Source organism: Pezoporus wallicus, unplaced genomic scaffold, assembly GCF_028554395.1.
Source record: "Pezoporus wallicus isolate ANWC-B61680 ecotype Strahan unplaced genomic scaffold, APGP_CSIRO_Pwel_v1 contig_6598, whole genome shotgun sequence".
Classification (NCBI taxonomy): domain Eukaryota; kingdom Metazoa; phylum Chordata; class Aves; order Psittaciformes; family Psittacidae; genus Pezoporus; species Pezoporus wallicus.
Genome location: NW_026637213.1, coordinates 282,310 through 308,842, shown reverse-complemented (window position 1 = coordinate 308,842; position 26,533 = coordinate 282,310). Strand labels below are relative to the sequence as shown.

The following is a 26,533-nucleotide window of genomic DNA, read 5'->3' as shown; positions in this document are numbered from 1 at the left end:
GTCTGACATCCGTTGCCAAGAGGCTGATCTCAGCACGGGGCATGGAGCACAGTGGCCATGGCAGCAAACTGTGTCTCTCACCCCCAGCTCAAAGGCTGATTTGTCTCCCTCAGCGCCTTGTGGAGGCAGGATGCTCACAAGTGGGTCTGTCCCAGCCCAGGGACAGCTCTTGCCTCAAGGGAAGGGGTTTTGTGCCACTCCCACTGCTGATACAGAAGCTGTGCTCGTCCTCACCTACACACAATGGTCCAAGTGCTGTAGAGGGAGAAGCCAGAACAATCACCAGCATGGCTCCAGACTGCTCGAGTAAGTCTCCACCAACATGGCCTTCTGTAAGGTGGGGAAGCTGAATCACCCTGCCTAAATATTCAGTGGGAAGACCTCACTGCCAGTCCAGAGAGAAGGAATTCTATACGGATGGTCTTGGACAAACAATCATGGAGGTCAACGGCAGCAGCCACAGTCCAAAGACGGATGCTGACAGAGGGATGGCCTGGATGCATCCTGCCATTTAACCCCATTCAGTAAGACATCAATGCATGGACTGTACTTGAGCAGTAAACATTAACGTACATACACCAAGTGAGACAGGACTTAGTCCCCTGCGTGCCAGGGTCTGTGCTGGTGCACTAAGGACCATGTAAGACTCAGCTGCAACATGCTCGTGGGTGAGCACGGTCAGCTGGAAAGAGTAACTGTCCCACTCCTCCAAAGTTCATTTCATCAATTTATCATCTTGATCAAGAATAGGAAAAGGCCCGCTCCATCCACGCCCAAGCTGCCCCTGCAACCACGTCTTTCAGAAAGCCTAGGCCAAACAAACATTTCTGAATGGGCTAGAGCCTAAGTGGAAATGAGATACAATTATTGCCTGTGAGATGAATACAGACCAGGAAGTGTTCAGAAACATCAAGCAGCCATGACCTGGGTCTCTGCTAGACAATTTCTTCTGGTATCGCTTCCTGAGCAGAGATTGCCAAGAAGCATCCTGGAAAAGGGATGAGGTTAGGGATGTGAGAAGCAACACAGTGCTGAGCAGTTCTTAGGCTCCATGGTTCCCAGCAGGGCTCCTGGTGGAGAAAAGTAGGCTAGATACTCCCCCAGGAATGAAGAGGAGCCCACAGAGAACAGATGGAAGGTTCACATCTCCTCAAAGATATGGGGTCACCACTGATGGACAGGTAGATGGAGGAGAGATGATCTAATACTGGGGGCCTTGGGCTGTGCTTCTCATGCTGAGAAATTGCTGAGGCAAAGGATCAGCATTGCAGGCCCTGCAGTGAGATGTCAGGGGCTGTGACAGTGGTTGGGGATCTGAGCCTATTGCTGATAGTACGGAGAATACATGGGTGGAGTAGGTCTCGGCTTCACTGCAAATGAAGCTCTGATGAGCAGTGTAGGGCTGGGGTCCACATGCGTCTTGGTACACAGGCATCTGGCAGCACTAGTCAGTCCTGTGCTTCACACTTGAAATCTCTCAGGGAACATGCTCTATAGTCCTGTGGGTTTCTTAAGAAGTACTCAGAGGCCAAGGTACATGTGATGGGTTATGCACAGGGGAAGGCAGGCTTAGCCAGCCACTCACAGAGATTTCCACAGCAGAGAAAGAACAGAAGATGCTGCAAAGACACATACTGGAAAGGGGATTTGCATGAACTAGAAGATCCTTCAGGCAGGACAGAATGTGATCCCTGATCTACTGTGCATGCGCCATCACCACTCAAAAGAAAAGGCCAGTTTACAGTATTTCCTCTGGCTTTAGCTCCTTTAGGAAGAAAAAGGGAAGAGGGAAAGAAGCAGAAACAGTTGGCAAGGGGGCATGGAGGGGAGGTGAGGAGATGAAGACCCTGCCTCAGGGTGGGCAGAGGCCCTCACCTCCCACTGTCTCTCACAGCCGGGGCAGTGAGTACACTTCTGCTGCTACCCTGCTGCCCCCAAGGCTCCCCTGCGAGGTGAAGATGGCACTTGTGAGTTGGAGCCCAGCCACAGCAGGCCCTTCGCTCAGGAGCTGCGCCCTGCCCTGGGCAGGGCCTCATGTCTCCTGCCTCACCGCGATGCTGGCTGCAACCAGCCAGCTTAGCCCATGCTCAAATGCCAGCACATGCCTTAACATGTCTTGCAGGCACAGGCAGAGAACCTCACCCTGCCCAAACACCAACCCTCTGCACTGCAGTGTGAGGATGTGCCTGTGCTTACAGCTCAAGTGCACGTCAGTGTTTGCTACCCAAGCCAAACCTACAGAGATAAAACTGTTGCATCCCTCAGCCCTCATTTTACCTTTCTTATCTAATCTTAGAGATGATCCAAAACCTCTGCTGTCATCTACTTTCTCTTCTCTTCAGGACCTTGAGAGAAGCTTTTTTCTCTGGAGTGTTGCCTGCCTTGGCTGTACAGCCCAGGTCAGCAAACAGCCCTGCGGAACACTGCCTCTTGGCAGGCTGCTCACCCGCTCCTGCCACCCTGCCAGACCCCAGCCTCCCATCACCAGAGGAGAATGTGCAAGGCCCAGCCAGGCAAATGCCAGAAGAGAAGGTGGGACAGGGGAAACCCCACTGTGGTTACACAGAATTTGGATGTGGGGTTGAGGGCAAGCAAGATGCTCTGGGACTGATACCCTGATGTGGCAGAGGAGACCAAGTGCTGGGAGAGGAAGGTCCGCAAGTTGTGAGACACATTTGGCTTCATTTTCAATCCCACAGCCCCAGCATCAATGATGATACTGGTTAAGAATAAGGCACCCAATGCAGCACCAGTGCTACACATGGCCCATCAAGAGCCAGTGGCTCCCAGAACAGGGATCTTGCCCCATCTAGCACACCCAAAGGCCAGGAACGCCCCATGGGAGGCCCCCACTGACGTGGGCTTGGGGGTCCAGTGGAGGACAACCCCAACCTCAAGCCACGCAGCACAAGGAAAGCCCACACCCAGCCAAGCTGTAGAAAAGGAAACTGTCCCATTTAATGACCCCTTGTCCCTGTAACACAGACATGAGTGCACCGCCAACGTGCGGCAAAGCAAAGTGCACCATGAGCGGGGCTCAGCCCCTGCCCTGGAGGAGGCAGGGGGGGATTGGGGTGCTCGGCTTGGCACGGGGACCAGCCAGGCATGGGGCCAGCAGCAAGGACAGAGAGCATCCCAGGCTCGGTCCAGTTGGCACCAGTGTCAGGTCCAGTTTGCAGGAAGATACGGCTCTTGTTTGGCTCCATGTGGTGCAGGGAGGGCAGGGGGCAGGACAAAGCGTACCAGGACGGAGGTGGGTCTGGAGGAACCTGGGAACAGGTCCTGGCGAATGCCACTGTGGCAGGTTTGGAGCCTCCCTGCCCAAACCGTGGTTTAACCATAGCAGGGAAAGGGAACAGAGAAGGGGCTGGAGGCTGAGCAGCTCCAACAAGGGCTCTCAGGTCTATCTAGCTATTCCCATTTGCGAGATATCTGGTGGCAAGGGGGTGCGGGATCTGCCAAGCTCCCCAAAACGGGAGTGAGCCTGGGCGACAGACGTTTACCAGCAGCTCCATGGCCCTGACAGTCTCTCTCAGGCATGGCTCAGGCACCCCTGTACCAGGAAGGGTGTCCAACAGAGCGGGTCCTCCCCTCATTATCTGATGGAAGCGTCACTGGGAGGGTCACGGTCAGACTCCTCACTCTCCTCATTCGGGGCTGACTCACTGTTGGAGGCTGGGGTGAAGGCAGGAGACTTTCTGTGGAGAAGAGTAAAGGGCAACAGTCACAGCACTGACCAGAGGGAGGAAAAGGACCCAGTTCGCTGTGAGCAAGGGGCACCAGAGCAAGGAGAGAAGCTTTAGTGTCTCTTTCACTCCTGTGGGGCATGTGTGGAAATCCTTAGAGGCTGGTGAGGGTGTCCCAGAGGACACCATCAGTGAGGTCCAGAGCATGAAGCAGAGCTGGTGCTGGAGGGGTCTGCCCAGAGGAGGACCCTACCAAGGCATGTGAGAATAGGGGTCAGTGAGAGCCCACCACAGAGAGCCCCTGCCTGGAGCCACCCTGGCTCCACATGCCTCTGGGGACTTTTATGATGTCCCTGCACAACAGCAGCTCCTCTCACCAGCTGGGTGCGATAGAGATGAGATGGCTTCAGCTGTCAAAACTGACTCCTGTGCACAACCCACCTTCTGCAGCGGTGGCACCAAGACCTGTGTGGAGGCTGGTCACCAGGAAGCCAACAGCCCCTGGGAACGGCGCTCTCTCTGTGCCACACCAGGGCAGGGCACAAGTATTACCCTATGGAGCTCCCACTCACCACCACCCTGGCCTCAGTCCTTCCCCAGAGCACGGGTATCCCAGCCCTCCCGCTGAAGCTCACCGGTCCCCAGACTGGGTGATGAGCCGCCGGCAAGTCTCCATCTGCACGTCCAAGCCTCGCTTCATGCTGCACATCTCCATGTACTCGTGCAGGTGGCGGTTCATGTCGTTCTTGGCTGTGGCCAGCTCCAGCTGCACAAGGGAAATGGTTCAGAGATAAGCCCAAGGCACAGTGTGGTGCAGGGCAGGGGGCATGGCCAGACCCAAAGCTGCTGCCCCCCGTCACGAACCACCAGCTCCAGCATGGTGTCTCCCTCCCTGGACATTCACTCCACTCCATCCCCCTCTGTGCCATGCCATCCCCACTTCCTCCTCCTACCTCTATTTGGTCAATGGTTTCCTGGTACTCCTTCTCACGGCTCTTGAACAGCGACTCCGTGTCCTTGATCACCTTTTCCAGGCTGTCATCTTGCTGTTGGAGGGAGGAGATGGCATGTTTAGAGCCACGGAAACATCCAACATGAGGAACCAAGGCAAGAGAGAGAGATATCAGAGAAAGAACTGGGAAAACATAAGCAGTGTAGTATAAATGAGGCACAAGCCAGTTCTGCCAACATGGGGTAGGGAGACCCAGGACTTGCCACGCAGGGCAGTCAGCATGTCAGATCAGAACAAGCCCAGCCACTGCCCAGCAGCTTTGGAGAGCACAGACCACCCCCAAGAGCCACACATCCCATAGAGAGTGCTGAAGGCCAAAGATGTGAAATGGTGAGGAATTTGGCCAGACATTGAGGCCTCTGTTTGGGCAGAGCTGCTGCACAGCAGGCAGTGGGCTGGAGAGCCCACCAGAGAGCAGCCCAGCCAGAGGAGGTTTTCTCTACTGGGAGGGCTGTGGCTCTCCTCACATGTGGGCCATGCCCTCAGCATGTCTTTCATGCTACGTATCCCCAGTCTGTCTAACAAGGAGACCTTCACACGGATGCAGTAACGTATTCACGTGGAGAAGATGGGATGTAGAGAGGAAGCATCTGTACAGGCCTGCAAGGGATGGAGGCTCTGAAGTCTGGTCTTTGAGGGAGCATCTTCCCAGGCTCAGGAAGGACCGAGTCTCCCAACCCAAGGCTGATTCACACTGAGGGGACCTGACACCACTGTTACCTCCCCCTGCACCTCTGCGGCTGCAATGGCGTATCCGGAGAAGTCCTCCCAGAGGAGCAGCGTTTCTTCTGTCTCCTCCCACGTGAGGCTGTCACAGTCATCCTCAAAGTCATATTCCCTCCTGGGGGCAAGGGAACAGCGTATCAGCATGCAGCAGCAAAACCCCAGCAGGCAGAAGGCTGCATCAGTGCTGAAAGCCTCGTCCCCACTAACAGGCAGGGCTGCAGCCCTTGGAGGTCTGGTCAGGGTGAGCTTGAGTGTGCCCAAACCCAACAGTGGAATGGGAAAGGGCTGGTCAGAAGCCCTGGAAAATTCAGGCAGGGACTCCCAAAAGTTGGGAAGGGGGCAAGAGGAAGGGGGCTGGACCAGCTTCCACCCACAGCACGGGTGGGCTCAGGTCTCCTAGGTGGTTAGTCCCACTGTGCTGCAGAGCATAGGGTATATGCACCCTGCAGCAGCATTTCCCATCTCACCCTCCCCTGTGAGAGGAGCAGCAGCCCTCCTTGACCCCCCCCATTCCAGGCAGCAGGGGGGAGCCTGGTGCTGGAGCCTAGCTCTGCGCCGGTGGCAGAGGTGCGGAAGAGCCGCACTCACAGCTGGTTCAGCATCCTCTGCATTTCCTCATTGATACTCATGGCTGTGGTCTCGTCCTCCTCTTCCTCTTCAGGTTTTCGGGAGGCATCGCTCTCCGACAGTGAGGTGTCTTCGTCGCTGACCTGCTTGCGCTCCCGCTTCCGCCCCACCGAGGCTGGGACCTTAACGGGAGACAAGTGCAGAGACTACAGAAACGAGGCCGGGTCCGAGGTCGGGAGCAGGCAGTCAGGAGGAGATGGAGGGGAAAGGAATGGCGGAGGGACAGAAAGGCAGGGAAAGAGAGAAAGAAAGAGAGAAAGGAAGAAAGGAAGGAAGAAAAGCAAGAGAGAAAGAGAGAGATGGGCTCATTATGACCAGGTTAAAGATGGTGCAATGGATAAAACATGGTTTTAGCATTTCCTAAAATTAAAACTAAGCAACTAAAGATGGGATCTATGAATCTGATGAGAAAATAACAATGTGGCTTTATTGCAGAAAAACTCAAATCACCCACCAGCCCCATACAGAAACAGGGAAACACAGTGACAGAAACAGGAAAAAAGACAAGAGTCTGAAGAAGGTGACATATGTCAGTATTTACAGTCCGACCTTATTTACACAAAGTTTAAAATTTGTACACTTTCCCAACTGAATGGAACTAACCAATTGCTTCTGTAAGGACAAAGAGAGCGAGACAGAAAGGCAGCGACATCCAGAAAGAGACAAGAGACAGAGACAGAGAAGAGAGACAGAGAGAAGATGACGGAGAGGGGAAGGGGAAGGAGAGAGATGGAGTTAGAGACAGACACTCAAGCAACTCATCTCCCTCCTGCAGCTGCTCCCCTACCACTGCGGGATCCCCGGGCCCAGAGCAACAGGTCAGCAAGAGGTTGAGGGGACTCTCGGTGCCCAAAGCAACATTTGGAGCTTTCCACCTCCTCTCTGTGCCCTTTCACCAGGTCCTCCGAAGAGAGACAGAGAGCAAGGGACTGCAAGGAGCAAGGGTGACCAAGCGTCTCCCCTAGCAGGGGGCTGGTGTTGTCTCTTCTACCTCCTTCAGGAACTCTCCTCCCCAGAGCCAGTGGCTGAGCCTGGGGCAGCAGCAGACGCTTCTCACCTGAAACATCTTGATCATGTCCTCACAGTTTCGCTGCTGTGCCACGTCGCACAGCTTGGCAGTGATGTCAATGCGCCGGCAGATGTCCATGTCCACCTTCATGGCCTTCTCCTGGATCTTGGTGTCCAGCTCCGTGATGTTCTGAACCCACAGCACCGCGGGAAGGAGACAAAGGAGGAGCATTAGGCAAGGCAAACAGCAACCTCCACATTATCCCCTGTGTTGCAGCACTCCATCTGCATCCCCACTTTGTTCGCTGCACCCTGGACCAACCCTGCCAGAATACCATTGTGCTGGACATGTCCCACCAAGGAACTGCTTTTCTCTGCAGCCCCACTACTTGGGTAAGAGACTGCTGCTGGGTCGGAGAGGGGTTAGGGACTCACATTGCTCATCAGTCCCTTGAAGACAACAAGCTCTGCCTTGAGCTGCTCCACCTTCATGGCCAGCTCTTCCTGGCAGGCTTCAGCTTCCTGGGCTTCCTGCGCCGGAAAAAGGGAGATGTACAAATCAGTGTTGGCACAGGGCAGCTGGGGTGCAGGGGAAGGAGGGGGACAGCGATGCTCACCTCCTGCAGCTCAGTCACCCGGTCCTGAAGCTGGACACGCACCGTGTACTCCTCTTCCCATCTAGGGAGACATACACGCTGGTCAAATCCCACCAGCCTTGCCAAAGAGAGAGGAGGGAGCGGCAGCTGCTCACCCCAAAGCTATCCAAGAGGGGGTGATGATGGGAAGGAGAACGTGCCCAGGAATGCATCACTGCCTGTTTGCAGAAGACGGCAGCTGCCAAGCTCATCAGCCCCCCTCTTGGCCACAAACTCTGCCCCACCAGCTCTCCCCTGTCCCTGCTGGGGGCTGGCCAATGGCTGCCTGCTCCGCAATGGGGGGAGCTGGGGACACCAACCACAGGCTGCATGCAGCAGCTGCTCTGCATGCCCTGCCGCTCTGGGGCTGGCCCATGGCCCAGCACATCCCCACCAGCCTCTCTATCTCTGCTCTAAGCCCCTCAGCTTTGGGTCATATTAGGTTCAGCTCTGACACTCAATAACAGGATTGAAGATATAGCAGAGTTGCCCCCATTTCCATCATATCTGGGACCACATTTGCATGGCTGCAGTGCTGCAGTTCAGGCTGTTCAGAAGTACAAACCCCAACCTAACACCAAGCCATGCTGCAGCATGATGTGCACCAAAACGAAGGGCTGCTCTTCTGCCTGTACCAATGCAGAAGGCTGCCCTGCGCCAGGCCATACTATCCAGAACAGGGTACAAGTCCCCTTGACTGTACTGCTGCATAACAGGTTGGATTAAAGAACACTGTTCCATCCTACAAGGGAGCAGGATGGACTGTCCCAGTTTGTGCCAGGTTGGCCGGCGGGCACTGGATTAGGCTCTGCAGCTCTGCAAAAGACTGAGCTTCAAGGTGCCCGGCCTTGCTATATACATCACCTAGCAATTATTGTATTTCAACTGTGTGAGATCATCATTTTGGCCTATGCTGCGGTGTTGGCCCAGTCCATCATCTTCTGGGAGGCCACTAGGCTGTACTGCTCTTTGCTAAATGACTCTCTCATAGAGCAGACAACACTGACGTGTGCGCTGCAATGTGACACAGGGCAGGGCTGCTGCATTCTCACCCGGCTCCCTGCTCTTCTGGGAAAGCCAGGCTTCTCCAATAAAGTGGGATTTCTCTGGGAAAGCCACCAGGGCTGGGCCCTGCCTTGTGCTGTGATCTCCAGGTTCTATTTCATGCTTGCAAGCACCAACACAGGCACCGTGACCCTGCACAAGGATGTGAAATATCTCTCCTCTAGCTTACTCACACCAAGTCTGAAAAATAAATCCTAAGGTCTAGGAGACCAGACAGTGCATGAAAAGCCTTCCCACTTGTTATGTCTCGGGGTATCCCACAGCTGATGATGTGGGAGAATCCCAGCTTCTGAATTTCTAAGCTGTTAAGGCTGGCAACCCTGCTCCTAACTCAAAGACAAAGCATGCAGTCCTCTTGTTGGTGTTGGCTCCACACCGCAGCTATAAAAGGGGAGTCAAAGGGGCTCCCATCCCTTTGGGGGAAAAGGAGATGAAGAGAGAGGGAAGGAGAAAGATAAAACCTAGAACTGCCCTTATATGGGAACTGTTCAAACAACGCCTCAGTCCGCAGGGAGAAAAACGTCTTCCATCGTAAGAAATAATTTTTACCATCTTTCCCAGCGTGGCACTTCCTCCCTTTTTTGGTCCCCGCCTCCCTCCGGGTCTCTGTATAGCCCGCACTGACTGGGGAAGTAAAGCACAGCTACTAATCCTTGGAAGAATTCATTTCACACAAGCACAGATCAGATAAACACCGATTTAAAGGCGGGAAGCAGCAGCGATTCACCCCGCCAGTGCTGAATCTGCACGTCCACCCGTTCCAAACATCTCTCCTGCTCACCTCCTGCCTGGCTCCTTCTTCCCTGGCTCCCTCCTGCAATGCACCACTCCTAATAATAACCTGCCTGCAGCACTGCACCCACTGTGCTGCCCAGTGCTGCCAGGTCGCTGCCGGCTGGAAGCAAGGAGCGACCCACACAACCCCACGGCCACCAGCCCACGCATCCTTCCTGAACTGCTGCGAGACAGCAACAACCTGCCTGAAGGCTGACACACTGGGAGAAGGCAGAGAGTGAGAGCAGGAGGGTCCCAGCAGCAGGCATACCCGACCATCTTCTTGCCAGCTACAGGGCAGGCCTCCTAAAGCAGGGGATGTGACAAGATGCAGTGCTGTCCATACAGCCGCTACCCATTCCCCCAGGTGTGTCCTCTCAAGAAGTTCACTTAAACCTTAAACCCCCATTTGCTGCAAAAGGCATTGGGGCGCCTCACTGCCGGTGCCGCGGGGCAAGCTTGAAGCTTGAATGCTTGAAGCTTGAATTTGGGGCTTGAAGCTGAACTTGAACCTAAAGTTTCCCCCTCTGGCCATGTCTGGACTATGTTTGAGCTTCATCTTAATGGTGAATGCCCTGCAGCTTGGTGCACCTCCACGGAGGGTAAATACATCAACGAGACCTTCTTGCAGCCTCTCAATATGTAAAGAAGGCTTATCAGAAAGATGGAGACTTTTTACCAGGGCCTGTAGTGACAGGAGAAGGGGCAATGGTTTTAAACTGAAACGGTAGATTTAGATGCGGCATAAATAAGGAATTTTTTATGATGAGGGTGGCGAGACACTGAAGCAGGTTGCCCCATTACATACTGTGAATGCCCCATTATAGGAAGTGTTCAAGGTCAGGGCTTTGAGCAACCTGATCTAGAGAAACCCCATGGCAGGGGGCTGGATTAGATGTTCTTCAAAGGTCCCTTCCAACCCAAACCATCCTGTGACTTACGCACTGTGCCATAACACTACTCGCCCCACACCTCCAGCATGCCCTTGTAGCATCCAAGATAGAAACTACTTGAGAATACAGATGTAGCAGACAGCACAAACCTGATGAGACTTTCAGATCCCCAGTGCTTGGCAGGTCTATATGACACTCACAGGCACCATTTGCCCCTCTGCAAGCCATCCAGGCGCAGTCCGCTCCTCCCAAGTACGGCTCCTGTGAGCCTCTCTCCTGCTGCTGCATCTCTTCTTGTCCCACCCTGTTGCCCCTGCACCTCTCCTGGATCCCAGACTGGAATCCCATCCCTGCATATGCAACAAGAAGCTCCTCTGTGGCACCGCTCTGAGTGCTGTGGGGTGCACGGTGGCAACACTGCCCTGAAGCGCAAGCTCAAGCACCCAAGCCATAGGTCCACGAAACGGGAAGTCTTGTGTTAACACGGCCTCTTCCCTCTGCTCCCAGGCAGGTGGAAAAGGGATAACACCAGCCACTCCGTCCCAGGTCAGAGCCAGTCATGGCGGGGAAGTGTCTGCTCCCCGGTGTCAGCCCTCAGCATGGGGAAGCGTGTGGAAATGGGATCCTCCTGTTCCATTCCCCTGTTTGGGACCTGGCTGAACCCATCAGAAAGTTCCCGGTGCTGGAAAGGGTCTGGGGGTGGGGTCTGCTTTTCCCCAGCTCCTGGTAACACAGTCCAAAAATAGATCCTACCAACAACATTGGCCCGCAGCAGCTTGTGGTGCACCACTGCCTGCCCCAGCATCCCTGCTCTCTCCATCACCCCCCTGCAGCCTTCCCAAAGCCCACTTGACAGAGTGGGACAACTCCAAAAAGCTCCCCTCTCTCTCAGAGCAGCACCAACAAAACACAACTTGGTCTCCTCCAGCTTTAAGTCTTGAGCCCTCCGGGCCAAAAGGCTGGCTCAAGCTTTCTGCTATTCAATCTGAGAACACAAGGCAAGAAGAGCTGCCCGCCCCTGAAGAGGGAGCCTGACCCCTGGCTTAATGATAAAAGGCCTTAGGTACACGCAGCAATTGGTAGGAAAGAAGAGATACCAACTCTTCCTTTCCATGTGCCTTGCTCAGTGCCTTTGGAGAGTCTGACAGTCAAGTCTACTCAGCCAAAGCCTTATAAAGCCACAGACAAGATGTCATCATGGATCCCTGGCCTTGATCTTGGCATCAGAGCCCATGGCTGCGAAGCACAGGTCAGCAGCATGGTTCCTGCAGGTAGAGCACACCACTCCTTTGGGTACATAATCGGTTACTTTCAACTTGCTTCTAAAGCATCCTAAGGTGACTTCTCTTCTGAAAAAGCAGTCACTTGGGTAGTCGCCAGCAATGGTCTCACTCTGTCCCGCACCCTGACCCAGCGACGCCAGCCCCTGCCTGATCTCATTCTACGTGTGGATCTGGAAGCAGCTTTGGAAACTGGGTTGAAACAGAAGTGATGCGAGAGTGGCGGCTGCCCGGCACGGGAAAGAAGAACCGGCCAAGAGATTAGCTTTGCATTCTGCTTCACCCTTCTCCGAGGCACGTGCCAAGCCGCAGCTATTCTGGGTCAGGAGGAAAGCCCCTGAGGAGTGGGGTGCTCCCACACCGCTCATTGCTGCTGAGGCACTGCCCTGGAGAGTACTAGAGGCAGGAAGGGCCTGGGGGAGCCACCCTGCTGAGGGGCTTCTTGGCACCTTCCTATGTACCCCAAGGCTTCTCCCCAGCAGCCTTTTCCAACCCAAACCCGCTCGCTGCTGCACATTCACCTTCCTCACCTACTTTCCAGCTGCTCCTCCTTCACTAGTGTTTCCAGACCCCCTTCCCTTTAAAACACCAGCTCCTGGAGTCACGGTATTTCTTCCCTGCTTGGAAAGGCATTTCTAGTCCCTCGTGCCGGGCTGGTAAGATGGAAAAAGGCTCAGCGACCATCCCGACAGAGTTCATACACCAGGAGGAAAGCGAGGAGACCCGGGCATAGATACGTGTTTTCAGGGCTGTGTGTTTTTGCCATAGGACCCTACCTCTCACAGCCTGGAGCCTGCGCTCCCGGGAAGCCAGACCAGGGCTGACTCTCCCCCTCGCCTGCTTCTCCCACACCGGCGCCCGCCGGGGAGCGCCCCGCAGCCTTCCCGGCGATAGTTTCGGTCCCTCGGGGGCTGCAGCTCGGGCCCCTCGCTCCCGCTGCCCCTTCTCACCTGCGCTTGTACTCGTCGCGCTCCCTCTTCACCTTGGCCAGCACGTTGTAGAGCGCCCGGATCTCAGGGGTGATGGTGTCGATCTGCACGCCCACCCCGTCCGGGTGGACCCAGGAGACCCCCGGCCCTTGCACCAGGGTGGTCTCCGGCCCCGGGCCTAGCCGCCGGGCTTGCGAGAAGGACCAGATGGTGCCGGGCATGAAGCGGGAGGCGGTCGGGAAGGGGGATGGCTGGGCGGGCGCGCCGGGGCGGCAGCCGGGGGACCCCAGCGCCCGGGCCGGCCCCAGCCCCAGCCCGAGCCCCAGCCCCAGGGAGCGGATGGGGCCGATAAAGCCGGTCTGCACCGCCTGGTCGCGGCGCGGGGGTCCGCGGCCCCGGCTCCCGCCGCCCTCCTCCAGCGCCTGCTGCAGCTGCTTCTCCAGCTGCCGGTTGCGCCGCTCCAGCTCATGGACCTTGGCCAGGAAGCATCGGAACCGCAGGTTCAGCGTCTTCAGGACGCTGATGTTGGAGCCCAAGTCGTTGCGGAGGGCCATGGCGGCGGGCGGCGCGGGAAAGGGAGCGGCGGGTGGCGGGGCTGCTAGCTCTCCCCCGAGGGGCTCGGCGGGGCGGCCGGCGGGCGACGGCGGCAGCTCGGGGCCCGGCAGCCCCTGCTGCTCCTGCGGCAGAAGGAAGAGGTTGGGGCCCAAGAGCGGGTTCATGGCGGCGGCGGGACGGGGAGCGGGTCGCGGGGGGGGGGGAGCCGAAGCCGCCGGCGCCAATCAGGGCCCCGCCGGGGGGGCGGGATGCGCCGGGGGCTGCGCCCGGGCGGCCCGGGCGGCGGGGGTGCGGCTTCCGCTGCGGCGGGGATGCGGCGGGGCCGGAGAGACGCTCCCCCGCCCGGCCCCGCGCCCCGCCGCCCGGCCCCGGGCGGAGCGAGCAGAGGAGGGGACAAGGCGAAAACCTCCCTTTCCTCGCCCGGCCCGGCCCGGCCCCCGCCCCTTCTCGCCCGGGGACCGGGGGGGAAGGAGCGTCCGTTCCGGCCGGTTTCGGGGCTGCCCAGGCAAAGGGATGGGGCACGGGCGGGCAGCGCGGCCGGGTCCAGCGGGACTCCGGCGTGCGCGGCCCGCGAGCAGCGAGACTGGGGGGGGTCCTTCTGCAGCACCACAAGCTGAAGTCCCGCCGGGCACCGTTTCCCATCATCAACCAACCCAGCACCAACCCAGTGTGCCTGTGCTGCTGCTTTTTTGTTTAATTTATTAGTAGTAATACTTGCATAGCTTTCATGCTCTCCCCGGTGCTGCCCCCCTTAAAAAGGACATTACTTTCCATATGCACCTCCGAACCCCCCCCCCGTTGTCCTCACTCGAGCCTCCCTCCAAAGGCAGCCGTGCCCCTGCTCCATCAGCAGTCGCCTACGGAGAGCTGACACCGGACAATGGCGAGCCGGAGGGCAGAGGAGGATGTGTGGAGGCAGTCAGCCTCTCAAATATCATGCTTGGCTTGCGGCTGGCTTTCTCCTTTGTTGTTCACAAAGCAGCCTCGGGTCTTGTTTCTTGCCCCATGTTTTAGGTCTACAGTCTTTCCCCCCTGGCCCTGATCTCAACCCCAGGTCAATGTTGCAAGAAGCACTGGCATGGTCCCTCACCTCGCTGGGCTGAGACTGCACACATCAACACTTAGGGATGTGGACACCTGTGTTACCTCGCCGCCTGCGTGCTCATGACCCATTCCCCCAGGACATTCACTGCGCAGCTGAGCATGGCATTTGCACAAAGCAGCCTCTAAGATCCCAGCTGAGCCGACAGCAAAGAGTAAGCAAGCAACGGGTTTGAATTAAAGGAGATGCCCTACATTGAACTCTGTGACAGAATGTGGGCAGGCTCCAGTGGGCTGCTGCAGCCCTTCCCTTGGCTCAGTCCACGCTTCCAGAAACATCCTGGACTCACTGATGGTAACCAGCTTTGCTGGTCTTGACTGGGAGTCTGCCTATTGCGTTTTCTCTGCTGCCTCTCCTCCAGGCCTCCATTACTCATTTGCCTTTCTTGCCTGGGAGCAGACCAAATGAAATTTGTTCCCCTCTCCTGCCTTGCTGTGTCCAGCATCAGTTTTGTCCTGTGACCTGCTTGTCTCCCCTGTCCTGCCTGCAACTCTGGGCTCTCCATTTGCATTTTTAACATCTCCTCTCCCACCAGTAATGTGCCTGCATCCTCCGGGGCACACCCATGACTCCCACGGGTGTCATCCTCCCATCACACACATGGGATTTTAGTCCCACCCATATGGATTTAGGGTGGGAAATGAAGTGAGCTTTCCTTCTCCTTCTGTCGCCTCCTTTTTAACACTTTTCTAGAGCAACTGGCCAGAGAGGCTGAGCTACTGCGAGCAATGCTTTTGTCAAGGGAGAGGAGCACAGGAAGGTTTTCCTAATGGACAGGAGCAGATCTCTGTCTTCCAAAAACCCTCGCTGCAACACCAGCTGGAGCCATGCGCCCAGCAGCAGTAGTGCCAAATAAATAGCCAGGGCAAAGGGAAGGACAGAAGGACAAAAGGGATCCTGCTCAAGAGGCTTGTTTTGAAGCAGCAGCTCCAGCTCCAAGACCTCCCAGCATGTGCCCTGGAAACCATCACTGACTCCCTCCTGTCACATGTCACTTTGCTCTCCCCACATGCACCGCAGCCTCCGTGCCTATGCAGCAACCTGTGCTCTCTGCCAGCATCCTCCCTCACGTACCCCTGATTTTACCCCCTTACCTGCCAAGAGCAATGCCACAAAACGTGGAGCAAGCGCTTTCCTCAGCCCTGCTTGTCCTGCTTCTGTCCTGCTGGGGAAACCTGGCAAACGGAGCTGATTAATGAAGTGCCAGTGGAGGAGGGCATCACCATCCATCAGGAAAAGCCTTTTCACTAGGAGGCCAGCGCAGTGCTGGAGCAGGTGGTGGGATCTCCATCCCTGATGGTTCCCAGAACTCAGCTGTGCAAAGCCACAGCGATGTGACTTAGAGCCCAGACAGTCCTATTTACCAAAGGGGACTGGGCTACAGAGCTCCAGTGCCTCTTCTTACCAACACTCCTCCTGTCTCCTGGAGAGGCCAGGGCAGTGTGACGCCTCGTTTTTTTTACTGTTCCCTTGCTCAGGATACTTACAGAATCATGGAATGGTTTGGATTGGAAGGGACCTTAAAGCTCATCCAGTTCCAACCCCCTGCCACAGGCAGGGACACCTTCCACTGGAGCAGGTTGCTCCAAGCCCCGTCCAACCTGGCCTTGAACACTGCCAGGGATAGGGCAGCCACAGCTTCTCTGGGCAACACACAAGAACTTTTGGGCACTGTGCTGCCCTGCAAAGCCAGCAGCACACAGAGTGGGGAGAAATTGGCATAGAGGAGCAGCTGCCAGCAGGACCTGGGATCACCACACTGACCCACACTCCGAAGTGTGCCTGTCTAACAGCAAAGGAGGGAATAGACTTTCTCTTAAGAAACCCCAAACACCAGTCCAGGAGGGAGTTTTGTAGGCAGGTCGTGCATGTGAAGGTCGTTTTAGGTACTACAGCCAAGAGCCAGGGTCCTAACTGACCTTACTATTCTCAGCAACTCCCCTTTGACTATACCAGGCAGGTGGGACTTGCAGACATCCTTGTCCTCCCTAGCAGGATGGACAGCTTGGGGGAGCAAAACCTACCAATCCGATCTTGGTCATTTGTGTATTCAGCCCCTACAGAAGTGTATACATCTATGGGGTTATGTGCAACAGAGCATGTGCTCCATGATCTACATTTTATACCCAGGTCCCCGAAGTGCAGGATTTCAGTCCCTTCCTCTGGATACAGCCCAACACAGGACAACGCCACTGCAGGCTGCCTACCCGGCGCGGAGCAGACATTGCAGCACATGACATCACTGGAATTAGTGACCAAGCCACATTGCTACTGGAGTCTCTTCTCTTTCCATTACACATTACTGTCCATAGAAGTATTCCTTTTCCGTCTTCCACCATGCCGAGGGTGCAGCAGTGCCTGCCTCTCCCTCCCTTCCTCCCTCCTTCCTGGTTTGCAGACATGAACTGGCAGCACTCTGGAGCCGGGCAGGCAGGAGCTGGCTGTCTCACTGTACCCTCATAAGGCTTCTCTGAGAGACTCATCCCCTTCCACGTGGGGAGAAGGATTTGAAGAATCCCCACCGAATCCATGATCTTACATGTGTGATATTTCTCCCCCTGCACTGGCAGTCATGAACACAGAACCTCACCTCTCCCAGGCACCAGGTCTGTTTTGAACACTTCTGGCCTTGTTTAGCCTAAATAACTTTACAGCGTGTGGCAACTCTATTCTAGAACTGCCTACCTACTCTTTTTGTTTTTTCCTTCCTAGTCATTAAATGCCACCCCTGTGACATCTGTGCACAGCACAGAGGAACAGATACAACACATTGCACTGACTTCTCTCAACCAGCTTCTAATTTATAACATAGCAATTTTCCTCCTCAGCTCTGCTTTTAACCCTTGCTTTGCCTCAGTTCTTGCTTTGCTCTGCCTCAGCTCTTGCAAGCCACGTTGCCAGATATTCAAATATATTGAAGGAAAGTACTAAAAGATTACCCACTAGTCACATTTTCCAAAAATCTCATCTTTCAGGCAACAAAAGATGAGATTAAGAATAAGAAGGCAGCTGCAAACACAAGGCTGGTGTGAACAGCAGCCGCATACCAGAACACAGAGGGAAGCCTGGTTAAAAGCAGCATCTATTCTCACCTTTCAGAAGGGCCTGACATAGTCTGGAGATCCACTAGAAACCAGACGGTTACATTGGAATCCCAACCAAGAACTTTCTGTTGCTGCCACTGAGGTTATCAAGATAAACTGGTTATCAAGCCAAGACTACACAGGAATCTCAATAGGCAGCAGCAAAGCGTTACAACCGCTCTGAAAGGACTGGCTCACGGCTTGCCAGAGGTAAAAGTCCTTCTAGGTACAAGTCACCTACAGCTGGAAGATTGCCATATGGCTCCGGTTCTGAGCTGTATGCTGGCATCCTGTGTTTCACTCGGGGGGAATTCTGCTAGAACTGGAAAACACGTAAGGCTGGAGGAGCAGAGGCAGGGCTCAGCCTATCTGGAGGCTGCTGTTGCCACAAGCAACACAAGCTTCGTGCAGCCAGGGCCCAGCTGAAGGACACGAGGTGCTAGGCAGAGCTCAGGATGTGCCTTGGGAGCACTAAGGGGCAGGCGCAGCAGTGGGACCACCTCCTGGGGGCACAGGAGCTGCTAAGCTGGGTCAGAACAATGGTCCATCTAAGCCCAGGAATCAGTGTTCAGCGCAGGATGAGGATGGAGGGGATTGCAGCCAGGGCAAGTAAGCAGCAATCCCTCCCAGCCTCTAGCATTTCATGGCTCGAGGATCTTCTGAGCCAGCTGTTTACCAGCCTCTGGTGCATACAGCTGGGTTTTCAACCTGCGTAAGCTTCTAGCACCCGCCATACCCTGCAGAAAGGAGAGGAGTTTCATGGCTACCTGCACCATTGGTGCATTTGATGGGTCCCAGGGTTTTGGTTTTTTTGTGTTATTGGAAAAGAGCCAACAGTTGCTCCCCGTTCATCTTCTCCACAAACCATGCTACAAAGCGATTTTACACACTGTTATATCACTTCTTTCTGCATGGCCTCTTTTCCAAGCTTAGAGGCCTACATTCTAGCTGTTCCTCTTACAAACCATTCCATAACTTGTGATGTATTTGTCCTCCCTGAACATTTCCTAAAGTCATTCAAGATGGGGGGCACCAGAAACACAGTATTGAAGTACAGGTACAGGGGGTTGCAATAATTGTCTCCGTTTTGCTATCGAGTAGTTCATTTCCTAATAGCACCTTGCTTTTATTTAGCTTTTCTGAAAGACCCCAGAAAACTTCCCTTGGGTTCTGTGCATCAGAGACCTCACCACACAAGCCTGGAGTGAGACAGTTGCATTCAGAGGCTCCTCCCTGCCCTGATTCACCGGGAAGCATGGGGAAAAAGTTCTTTTCCACTATAAGGGTATTTAATTAATGGCTATTCAACACAAAAAGACAAAGTCACCCCCCCAAAACAGACTTACAATAACCACAGAGATACTAAAGCCCTAAAAAGCAGAAGACAACATGGCCTGTAACAGGGACCAGGACTCTGGAGACACTGACAGATTGAACCATTACAGGAAGCACTCGAGCACAGCCTGGAATTGCTTCAGCCAGGAACTTCACGACTGGAAAAACCAGAAAGCAAAATTATTGTGGGCTTCATGGGAAAGTGCAGATTTATTATGGGATGCTTGAGGGGAACTTTGGGATTGTGTAAGGATTATCATGCAGTGTTTTAAGGAAGATTATGGGAGCAAAATTTACCCAAGGATGTTTAGGGGAAGGATCAAAGGAGGGAAAAGGGAAGCACCAAGCTAGATCAAGGGAAGTGAGCATGGGAAAATGGAGAGGAGGAATAAATAGAAAGGGGCAGTCACACAGGACTGGCTGCTGGTCAGCACACGTGCCTGGCTGAGCTCTGTACCCGATTACCACCATCCAACCTGGCCTTAGATTAAAGTAATTCTGGCTTTTTCCTCTGCATGCATGTGCATTTGTGATCCGCCAGCAAACTGCCAGCTAGACAAGCCCCTGCAGAAGAGGTCTGAGAGCCAGTACTGGTCAGACTGCAGTCTGAGGATCTATGTGATCTATGAACATGTATGCCCACGGTGCACTAACATGCTCTAGCTTTGATGGGCTTGTGACCACGAACAGGATTAGGCCTTTTCTGCCATTTATGTTTTGTGGGTGCTGTTTGTGTTTTCCTGGGTACAGCACTATGACTCCATTTCTGTTAATCAGTCTCCATCTGGTGCATTGAGAGCACGTGTGCACATGTCTGAGGGAGGTTTGTGGAGTTCACACTCAGCCTCAATGCTTGCTGAACCTGCTAACATGGGAAAGCAGCAACCTCACATGTAGCAGACCAGGGCAGAAAGGATTCGTCAGATCCTACAGTCCAGTGCATTCAGCTATCCTCAACATCAAACACTGGAATAGCACATCCAAATTCTCCCATGAACCCAAAGCTTGGCAAGGAAAACAAATCAAGTCAAAGCCTCACATGAGCTGAGCAAGGCAAGTAGAGAAATCATGCTTCAAGGTCTCCATACATGATGAAGGAGAAACACACCTGGTAGAAAGCTTATTAATGAATTGGCTCTAGAAAGAGATTTATTGACTATAGAGCAGAATCAAAAAAGAGAATATCAACTCACACTAACAAGGGAAAGGGACCTGGGCTGACATTTAAATAGAAACACCCCAGACCCCTGCTTCTTATGTCTGAACCAACCACATCTGAGACTGCTGGGGACCAGCACAATGGTCAGATGGGGCAATCACAACAGTGAACTGGGTTAGCACACAGGGACAACAGGGAAGTGGGGACCAGCACAGGGACACTGGCCCAGGAGCTCCAGCCCTGCCCTATGCCCACCTGATGAAGGACCCTGCTCACAGGCACCACACAATACAAACTTCAACCAGGCAGCTAGGGTTTGAACTCTCACTGCTTCTTCACAAACACCCATGTTGCAGAGTTTAAGAACTAACACCAGAAATGCCAGGGCATCAGATGGGAACAAAGGAGTTTCTGCTGCAGAGGAGTAAGGGGACAGGGCAGAATTCTGTGTTCAAGGGAAAAAGGACAATACTTGAGCCAGAATATAAAACTTTTAATGGGTCAGTGCATCAGTTCTTGATGCGGAGGGAAAGGAGCAAACAGGGCTGTAACTGTGCCAGGCTCTCAGTGCTGCAAAGATTATCTACACAGAGCAGCAAAGCCAGGTGGTACATGCATAGCTGAGCAGCCTTTGCTCTCTAAGGAGGGGACCAGCACCTGGAAAAGCAGTCCCTCTCACTGTCCTTTTGATTTCATCCTATGCTTCTTCCTGGTAAGGACTTTTGGACGCATCATTTTGGGAGAAGGCCTGCCAGCCTTCAAGGGTTTCCTCTGTGCCTGCAATGAACGTTTCTTCTTCAAAGTAGGCTGTGGCAGCTTCTGCTCTTTGTCAGCTTTTGATCCCTCAAGTTTCTTCTTCTTTGGCCGAGGCTCCGTGGCAGTATCAGGGACAGCAGACGGAGCTGCTGCTTCCACAGCAGGTTCTTCATCTGAAATGGAGAGTAACGTGTGGGTAAGAAGAACCTACATGGCTTCTGCAGAGGAAGCAGCCTGTAAGGGCAGGCTCAGGCAGCTCAGCTGAGCTCCAGCACTAGGTTACCTTTTGGTGCCTGGGGGATGGCATTAGAGAATTTCTTGAACTTGGCAATGAAGAACCCATCCATATTGTGCGTGTGGGGATAGAAACGCCGCGTTGACTTGAGGGAGGGGTGGAAGCGACGGTCCTTGAACCTGGAGAAGCGGGGTGAGAAGTGATAGAACACCTCTGCTCAAACCTGGCCACCAAGAAACAGGCACCTGTGCGGCTTGTGATGCGGCACGCACCTGGTGAAGCCTTCCTTGCCAAAGTCCAGGCCTGTGGCCACCAAGCGAACATTGCGTTTCTTCAGGGCATAATCCACAACCCACTCATTCTCCTCCACCTGCCAGAGACTAAGTATTAGGACCAAAAGTTCACCAGTCTCCCAAGTAGATGTGCACAACACAGCATGGAAGGGACTTACCATGACGGAGCAAGTGCAGTAGACAATGTAGCCCCCTGTCTCTGAGGCAGCATTGACTGAATCTATAGCACTAAGAATCAGCTCCTTCTGCAGGTGAGCACAGCGCAGGATGTCTTTCTCATCCTGAAAGAGAAAGATAGATTAGGACGCCAGAGCCAGAAAGAAGCACCCCAGGCCTCTGCTGCTGTGTGACTGGATGGATGGATGGATGGGTGAGAGGAGAACAAAGCACATTTGATATAGAAGAGTTTTGCAGAACTAACCTCAAAAATCCTAGCTCTGGTACAACACACAGAACAGAATCACAGAATGGTTTGGGTTGGAAGGGATCTTTAAGATCACCTACTTGCAACCCTCCTGCCATACGCAGGGACACCTTCCACTAGACCAGGTTGCTCAAAACCCCGTCCGACCTGGCCTTGAAAGAGGAAAAGTGGAAAGGAGAAAGGAAGAAGGAAAGAGAAAGCAAAATCTGCATCCTTACTGCAGGCTTCTCTCAGGAACAAAGCTGCCCAAAGCCCTTCCTCTCATGACTTATACTTGAGTCCCCATCTGGTGTCCCTGCTGGTCACTCACTTTGTTGGTTTTGACAGCAGGATCCTTGGAAATGACACCTGTTCCGCTACAAGGAGCATCAAGCAGGACACGGTCAAACCCTCCAAGCACCTACAGGCAGATGTACATTTGGAATTACACTCATAGGCAGGAACACAAAATAAGACCAAGACCATAAGACTGGGAAGGAAGGAAGGAAGGAAAGATCCATCACTCCTCCACATCCACCTTCCCGTCTCCATATCAAACAACACACACTCCTGTGTCAGCTGTCTCTGGAGAACATGACTTTACTATGAGACAGTACAGCAGCTCCAGGTAAGCATATGTCAAGGTAGGTAAGGACACCCAAAACAGGCAGGAACATACCTTGGGGAACTGGCGTCCATCGCAGTTACTCACTACAGTATTGGTGACTCCCAGCCGATGCAAGTTGCCCACCACGCTCCGTAGCCGCTCGGAATTGCTGTCATTGGCCAAGATTGTACCTGTGTTCTTCATAAGCTGAGCTGCCAGAGGGCAAAGCACATCATCAAGGGGTTAAAATCCTCCTGCACTTGTGCCTGCAGTACAGCCACCCTCTCCTTCCCACAAGTTCATTCCCCCTTTCTGTATAGGCCAGTGGGAACTCATCACTTCACAGAGCATCCCTCCCAAGCCTCCACCCAAGGCTGCAGGATGGTACCTATGTAGCTGGTCTTGCCTCCTGGTGCACAGCACATATCGAGGATGCGTTCGTTTTCCTGCGGAGCCAAAGCCATGACAGGGAGGAAACTGGAGGCTCCTTGCAGCATGTAGTGCCCAGCCAGATACTCAGGGGTGGCACCTGGCCAGGGAAAGCAGAACAAAAGAAGATGACGTGAAAGTAAGGGAGTTAAGAGCAGGTCAGCTCAGCCCTACGACAGGAAATGTGATCTCACCAATGGGCACAGAGGAGTCATAAATAACAAGTCCTGTTTTTGACCACTTCCCCAAAGGGTCAAGATTCACACCACGGTTGATTAGAGCCTGCAAGACATGGACATGGGTCTGAGACAGAGACATCCCTCCGTGTGACATGCTGCACAGAGACTGCCACAGGGTCCTGCTCACCTGCGCCAGGTCCCGTCGCCGTGTCTTGAGCGTATTGGTACGGATGGTCACGGGGCGGGGAACCTCATTGGCTTCCAGGAAGTTTATCAGCTGGATGAAAGAAGGGACAGAGAATAGAGACAGAAAGACCCATAGAGGCAGCCAAACCCTCAGCGGTAAGCAGGGGAGGATCCTACCTCTGGGAGTGGGAAGATGTCCATGAGCTTTGTGAGCAAGAAGTCACTGTAGGAATAGTAGGTAGCCATATCCCTGCGCAACAAGGCGAGGTACTCCTGTCGTGTGTGCCCCTCCTCCCGCTTCACCCCGAAGTCCTGCAGCACCTCCATGTTGCCCTTGATGCGCTGGTGAATGGTGTGCAGGTCAGGTGGCTCAGCAGGTAGAAAGACCATTAAGGAATCATGAACAGCCAAGGAACTCACACACAGGTTCTTTAGAAGCGTACCTGATCATGCAGGACTCCTGCATCACAACAACACCTGCAGCAGAAAGGTCTCACTGGAATATACTTTCATCAGAGCTCAGCAGAGGGGGGATTCAAAAGATGGAACTGGACAAAACTACAATGTATTTAAAAGAATTCTGTTAGCTACTTTAAATAAACAGAAAAAACAGGGGGCAGGAAATTAAAATCACCAAACCCAAGAGCAAGCACTTTGGATGCTGAAACTATGCTCACCAGAGGCTCTAGGAATGGGTTACACAAACACCTGCCAGGAAAATCGGGGTAGAGAGGAATGAATTGCATGTTAAAATACACACATGCATTTAGGACTAGAAAGGAAACTGGGGCAAGCTCCATACAGGGCATAACAGATCTCCTAAATATACTGTACAAAAGCACAACATTGCACACTATCTAGTAGGACAGCTAATGTTTTGTCATGCACAAAACATTCCTGCTAAGCAGTACTCCTGATAAAGTCCAAATGAAGCTCTTTGGCTGTATCCAGGCTCCGTGCTGATGCACACATATGATTTATGGATGTTACAGAAAAAAAGGATATCCTCTTTCTCAATCTGTTCACTATTTGGCAATTTAAATTGCTCATCTATATCCAGGTTGATCTGCAGATCCGGGCCCTCTTCCTCCTTCTGTCCCATTTTCTGCCTGCTTTCCTCTTCTGCCTCTTCTTCCTCCTCTTCACTGTCATCCTCACTGAGGTCTTCCCTAAGGACAAAGAACAGGATGAATGTTTTATGCAAGAACAGGATCACACAGGCACCTCACAACTACCACTTCTTAGATGGCAGAGAGAGCACAAGAAGGAACGCAGGCTCCTCATCTAAACAGGAAATCTTCTGCAAACTGGCAAAGTTCTCAGATCCTTACCTGTCAGGCTTCTGCTTCAGGGCAGCTTTTTCAATAGGCAGCAACTAAACAGAGACAAAAGATAAATGAAACAATATCCCCAGATGCCCCCTACTTCCCATGAATTTTACTTGCTCTGCTTAAGGACAACAAACAAAAGCCCTAAATGTTATGCTGGGATCAGCTGCTAAACTTGTAATTGCTCTTGTGAAAGTAAGAAAAAGAAAGCTCTCTGCTACCTCACCATCCACAACCCCCTCCATAAAGTTACCCTTTCCCTGCAGACCTGATGTGTCCTTTTAGGCAGCAAAGTCAAGTATTGTGTAATTAAGAGCAAAAAAGCTCTTACCTCTTCTTCCTCTGATGATGAGGCACCATAATCATCCACCATCTCCTCACTGCTCCCATCCTCCTCCTCCATCTCCCAGCTGCCCTCTTCTGCCTCACCATCGCTGGATAATTCCATGCTCTTTCTTTTAAGTGCAGTTTTCTTGGCCTTGGCTGGAGCCAGCCATTTCGAATTGCCATCACTGAAGCCAGACCGGCCACGAGGGGTTTGTCCTGCTGCCTTCACAGCATGTCTCTCCTTCTGCGGGGATACCTGCTCTTCAGCTACAGGCAGAAGAACCATTAAGTTAGACGGCATTCTCAAAACCTACTTAGTTTTCTAGTTGATAAGACAAAAGAGGCCTTCCCATTAGACCTGAGCTGCCTGTCCAAGACAGGGGACTCCTTACTCTTCAGACCAGTTTTCTCAGTCATAAACAAAAGCATGTTCTCATCTCTCCACCAAATTTTAGACCTAAATAGAATTACCAAAGAAAAACAGAGCTACAATTATTTTATTATCACAGAATCATAGAATGGTTTGGGTTGGAAAGGACCTTAAGATCATCCAGTTCTAATCTTCTGCCATGGGCAGGGACACCTCACACTAAACCATCTCACCTAAGGCTCTGTCCAACCTGGCCTTGAATGCTGCCAGGGATGGAGCATTCACAACTTCCCTGGGCAACCTGTTCCAGCACCTCACCACCCTCACAGTGAAGAACTTCTTCCTTATATCAAACCTAAATCTCTCTTGTTAAAGTTTGAACCAGTTACCCCTTGTCCTATCACTACAGTCCCTAATGCAGAGTCCCCCTCCAGCATCCTTGTAGCACCCTTGAAGGCTGCTATATATAATGCAATTTTGCACTAACACATTACAGTACTTCCTCCCAAATCTTTACCCTTCCTTCTTCCTACTGCAACACCGTCCTAGGCTACACAGGACAACGCAGCGAGCTTAAAAGCCTCGGCTACCCAACCTGCCCCAACAGCCTTGCTGTGAAGGCAGGGTAAGTCAGAAGTGGCTTTCATATGTAGAAGAGCTGGTTTGTTCTTCAGGCAGCATCACTGCCCGGCACTGCAGGGACCACACACGAGGACAAAATCGTATAAAACAACAATTAACCCCACTTGTCCCACAACAAAAAAAAGAGGTGGGCGCCCCAGGGGGCACCAGGACAGGCAAACACCGGCCACGCACCCGGCGCTCACCTGCCGGCTCCGGCTCTCTTCCTCCTCCTCCTCCTCCTAGAGGCCTCTTCCTCCCCGTGGGGCCGCTGCCCGCTCCCAGTCGCCTCTTCGCAGCCCTGGATCGGGGCGGGAGGGAAACAACAGTGAGCCCCGGCCCGGTCAGCCCCGCGTGCGCAGCTCGCCAGACCGCTCCCCTCACCTCTTCCGGCCGTGACTGGAGAGCTTCCTCCTGCCCGTCTCCGGCTCTGCAGAGAGACACGCGGCGGTCGGTCCGAAAGCCCACACCAGCGGCACCGGGTGCCGAGAGGCGGCGCCGGGCCAGACTTACCTGGCGGCAGGAAGCGGGCCAGCTCCACCTCAGCACCCCGCTGCTTGCGGGCCTTGCGCCCGGGGCCGCTCTTCGGCCTGGTCGGGTCCAGTTTCCGCCCCATGTTGCGCCACAAGCTCCGGCAGCACCGGGACCCCCCGCCACACGTGCAGGCCTCCCGCCCACCCCGCGCATGCGTCAGGCCTCGGCTCCGCCCCTCTCGCCTCCGTCCATTGGCTAGTGTCGCCGCTCCTGCTCGCTGAGTGGCTCAGCCGGCAACGTCATTCGCCCGGCCTGCTGTGGGCGGGGCCTCCGCACGGGGCGGCTGCCGCGGGGTCGCAGTCCTAACGGGGGGGGGGGTGCCGGGGCAGACCGCCCCGTCCAGGCCGACCGGACGCCCTCCCTGGAGTCATGAGCAGGCTGCAGCGTAAGCGGCGG

At 54.0% G+C, this 26,533-nt stretch overlaps 2 protein-coding genes across 6 annotated transcripts; both read right to left on the bottom strand.

The window, feature by feature from the left end:
* Positions 1-2,934: 2,934 nt before the first annotated feature.
* Positions 2,935-13,485, bottom strand: IFFO1 (intermediate filament family orphan 1). 5 transcript variants are annotated; one of them, XM_057404097.1, is made up of 9 exons: positions 12,657-13,485; positions 7,677-7,737; positions 7,495-7,590; positions 7,100-7,249; positions 6,013-6,197; positions 5,431-5,539; positions 4,640-4,732; positions 4,322-4,452; positions 2,935-3,698 (listed from the first exon to the last, which is right to left on the bottom strand). In XM_057404097.1, exons 1-9 carry the CDS (start codon positions 13,352-13,354, stop codon positions 3,596-3,598), a joined length of 1,626 nt encoding a protein of 541 aa, XP_057260080.1. In that variant the 5' UTR covers positions 13,355-13,485; the 3' UTR covers positions 2,935-3,595. The 5 variants fall into 5 exon arrangements, with proteins under 5 accessions (XP_057260080.1, XP_057260078.1, XP_057260081.1 ...); XM_057404095.1 differs by having other exon boundaries at positions 5,419-5,539; positions 12,657-13,482; XM_057404098.1 differs by having other exon boundaries at positions 5,419-5,539; positions 6,013-6,173; positions 12,657-13,482.
* Positions 13,486-20,347: 6,862 nt separating this feature from the next.
* NOP2 (NOP2 nucleolar protein) lies at positions 20,348-26,251 on the bottom strand. The gene is made up of 16 exons (XM_057404115.1): positions 26,117-26,251; positions 25,988-26,033; positions 25,810-25,904; positions 24,617-24,879; positions 24,289-24,332; positions 23,963-24,126; positions 23,135-23,334; positions 22,959-23,048; positions 22,787-22,874; positions 22,552-22,692; positions 22,236-22,375; positions 21,888-21,977; positions 21,312-21,434; positions 21,133-21,230; positions 20,909-21,039; positions 20,348-20,798 (listed from the first exon to the last, which is right to left on the bottom strand). The coding sequence occupies exons 1-16, from the start codon at positions 26,217-26,219 to the stop codon at positions 20,545-20,547; spliced, it is 2,070 nt and encodes a 689-aa protein (XP_057260098.1). The 5' UTR covers positions 26,220-26,251; the 3' UTR covers positions 20,348-20,544.
* Positions 26,252-26,533: the final 282 nt, after the last annotated feature.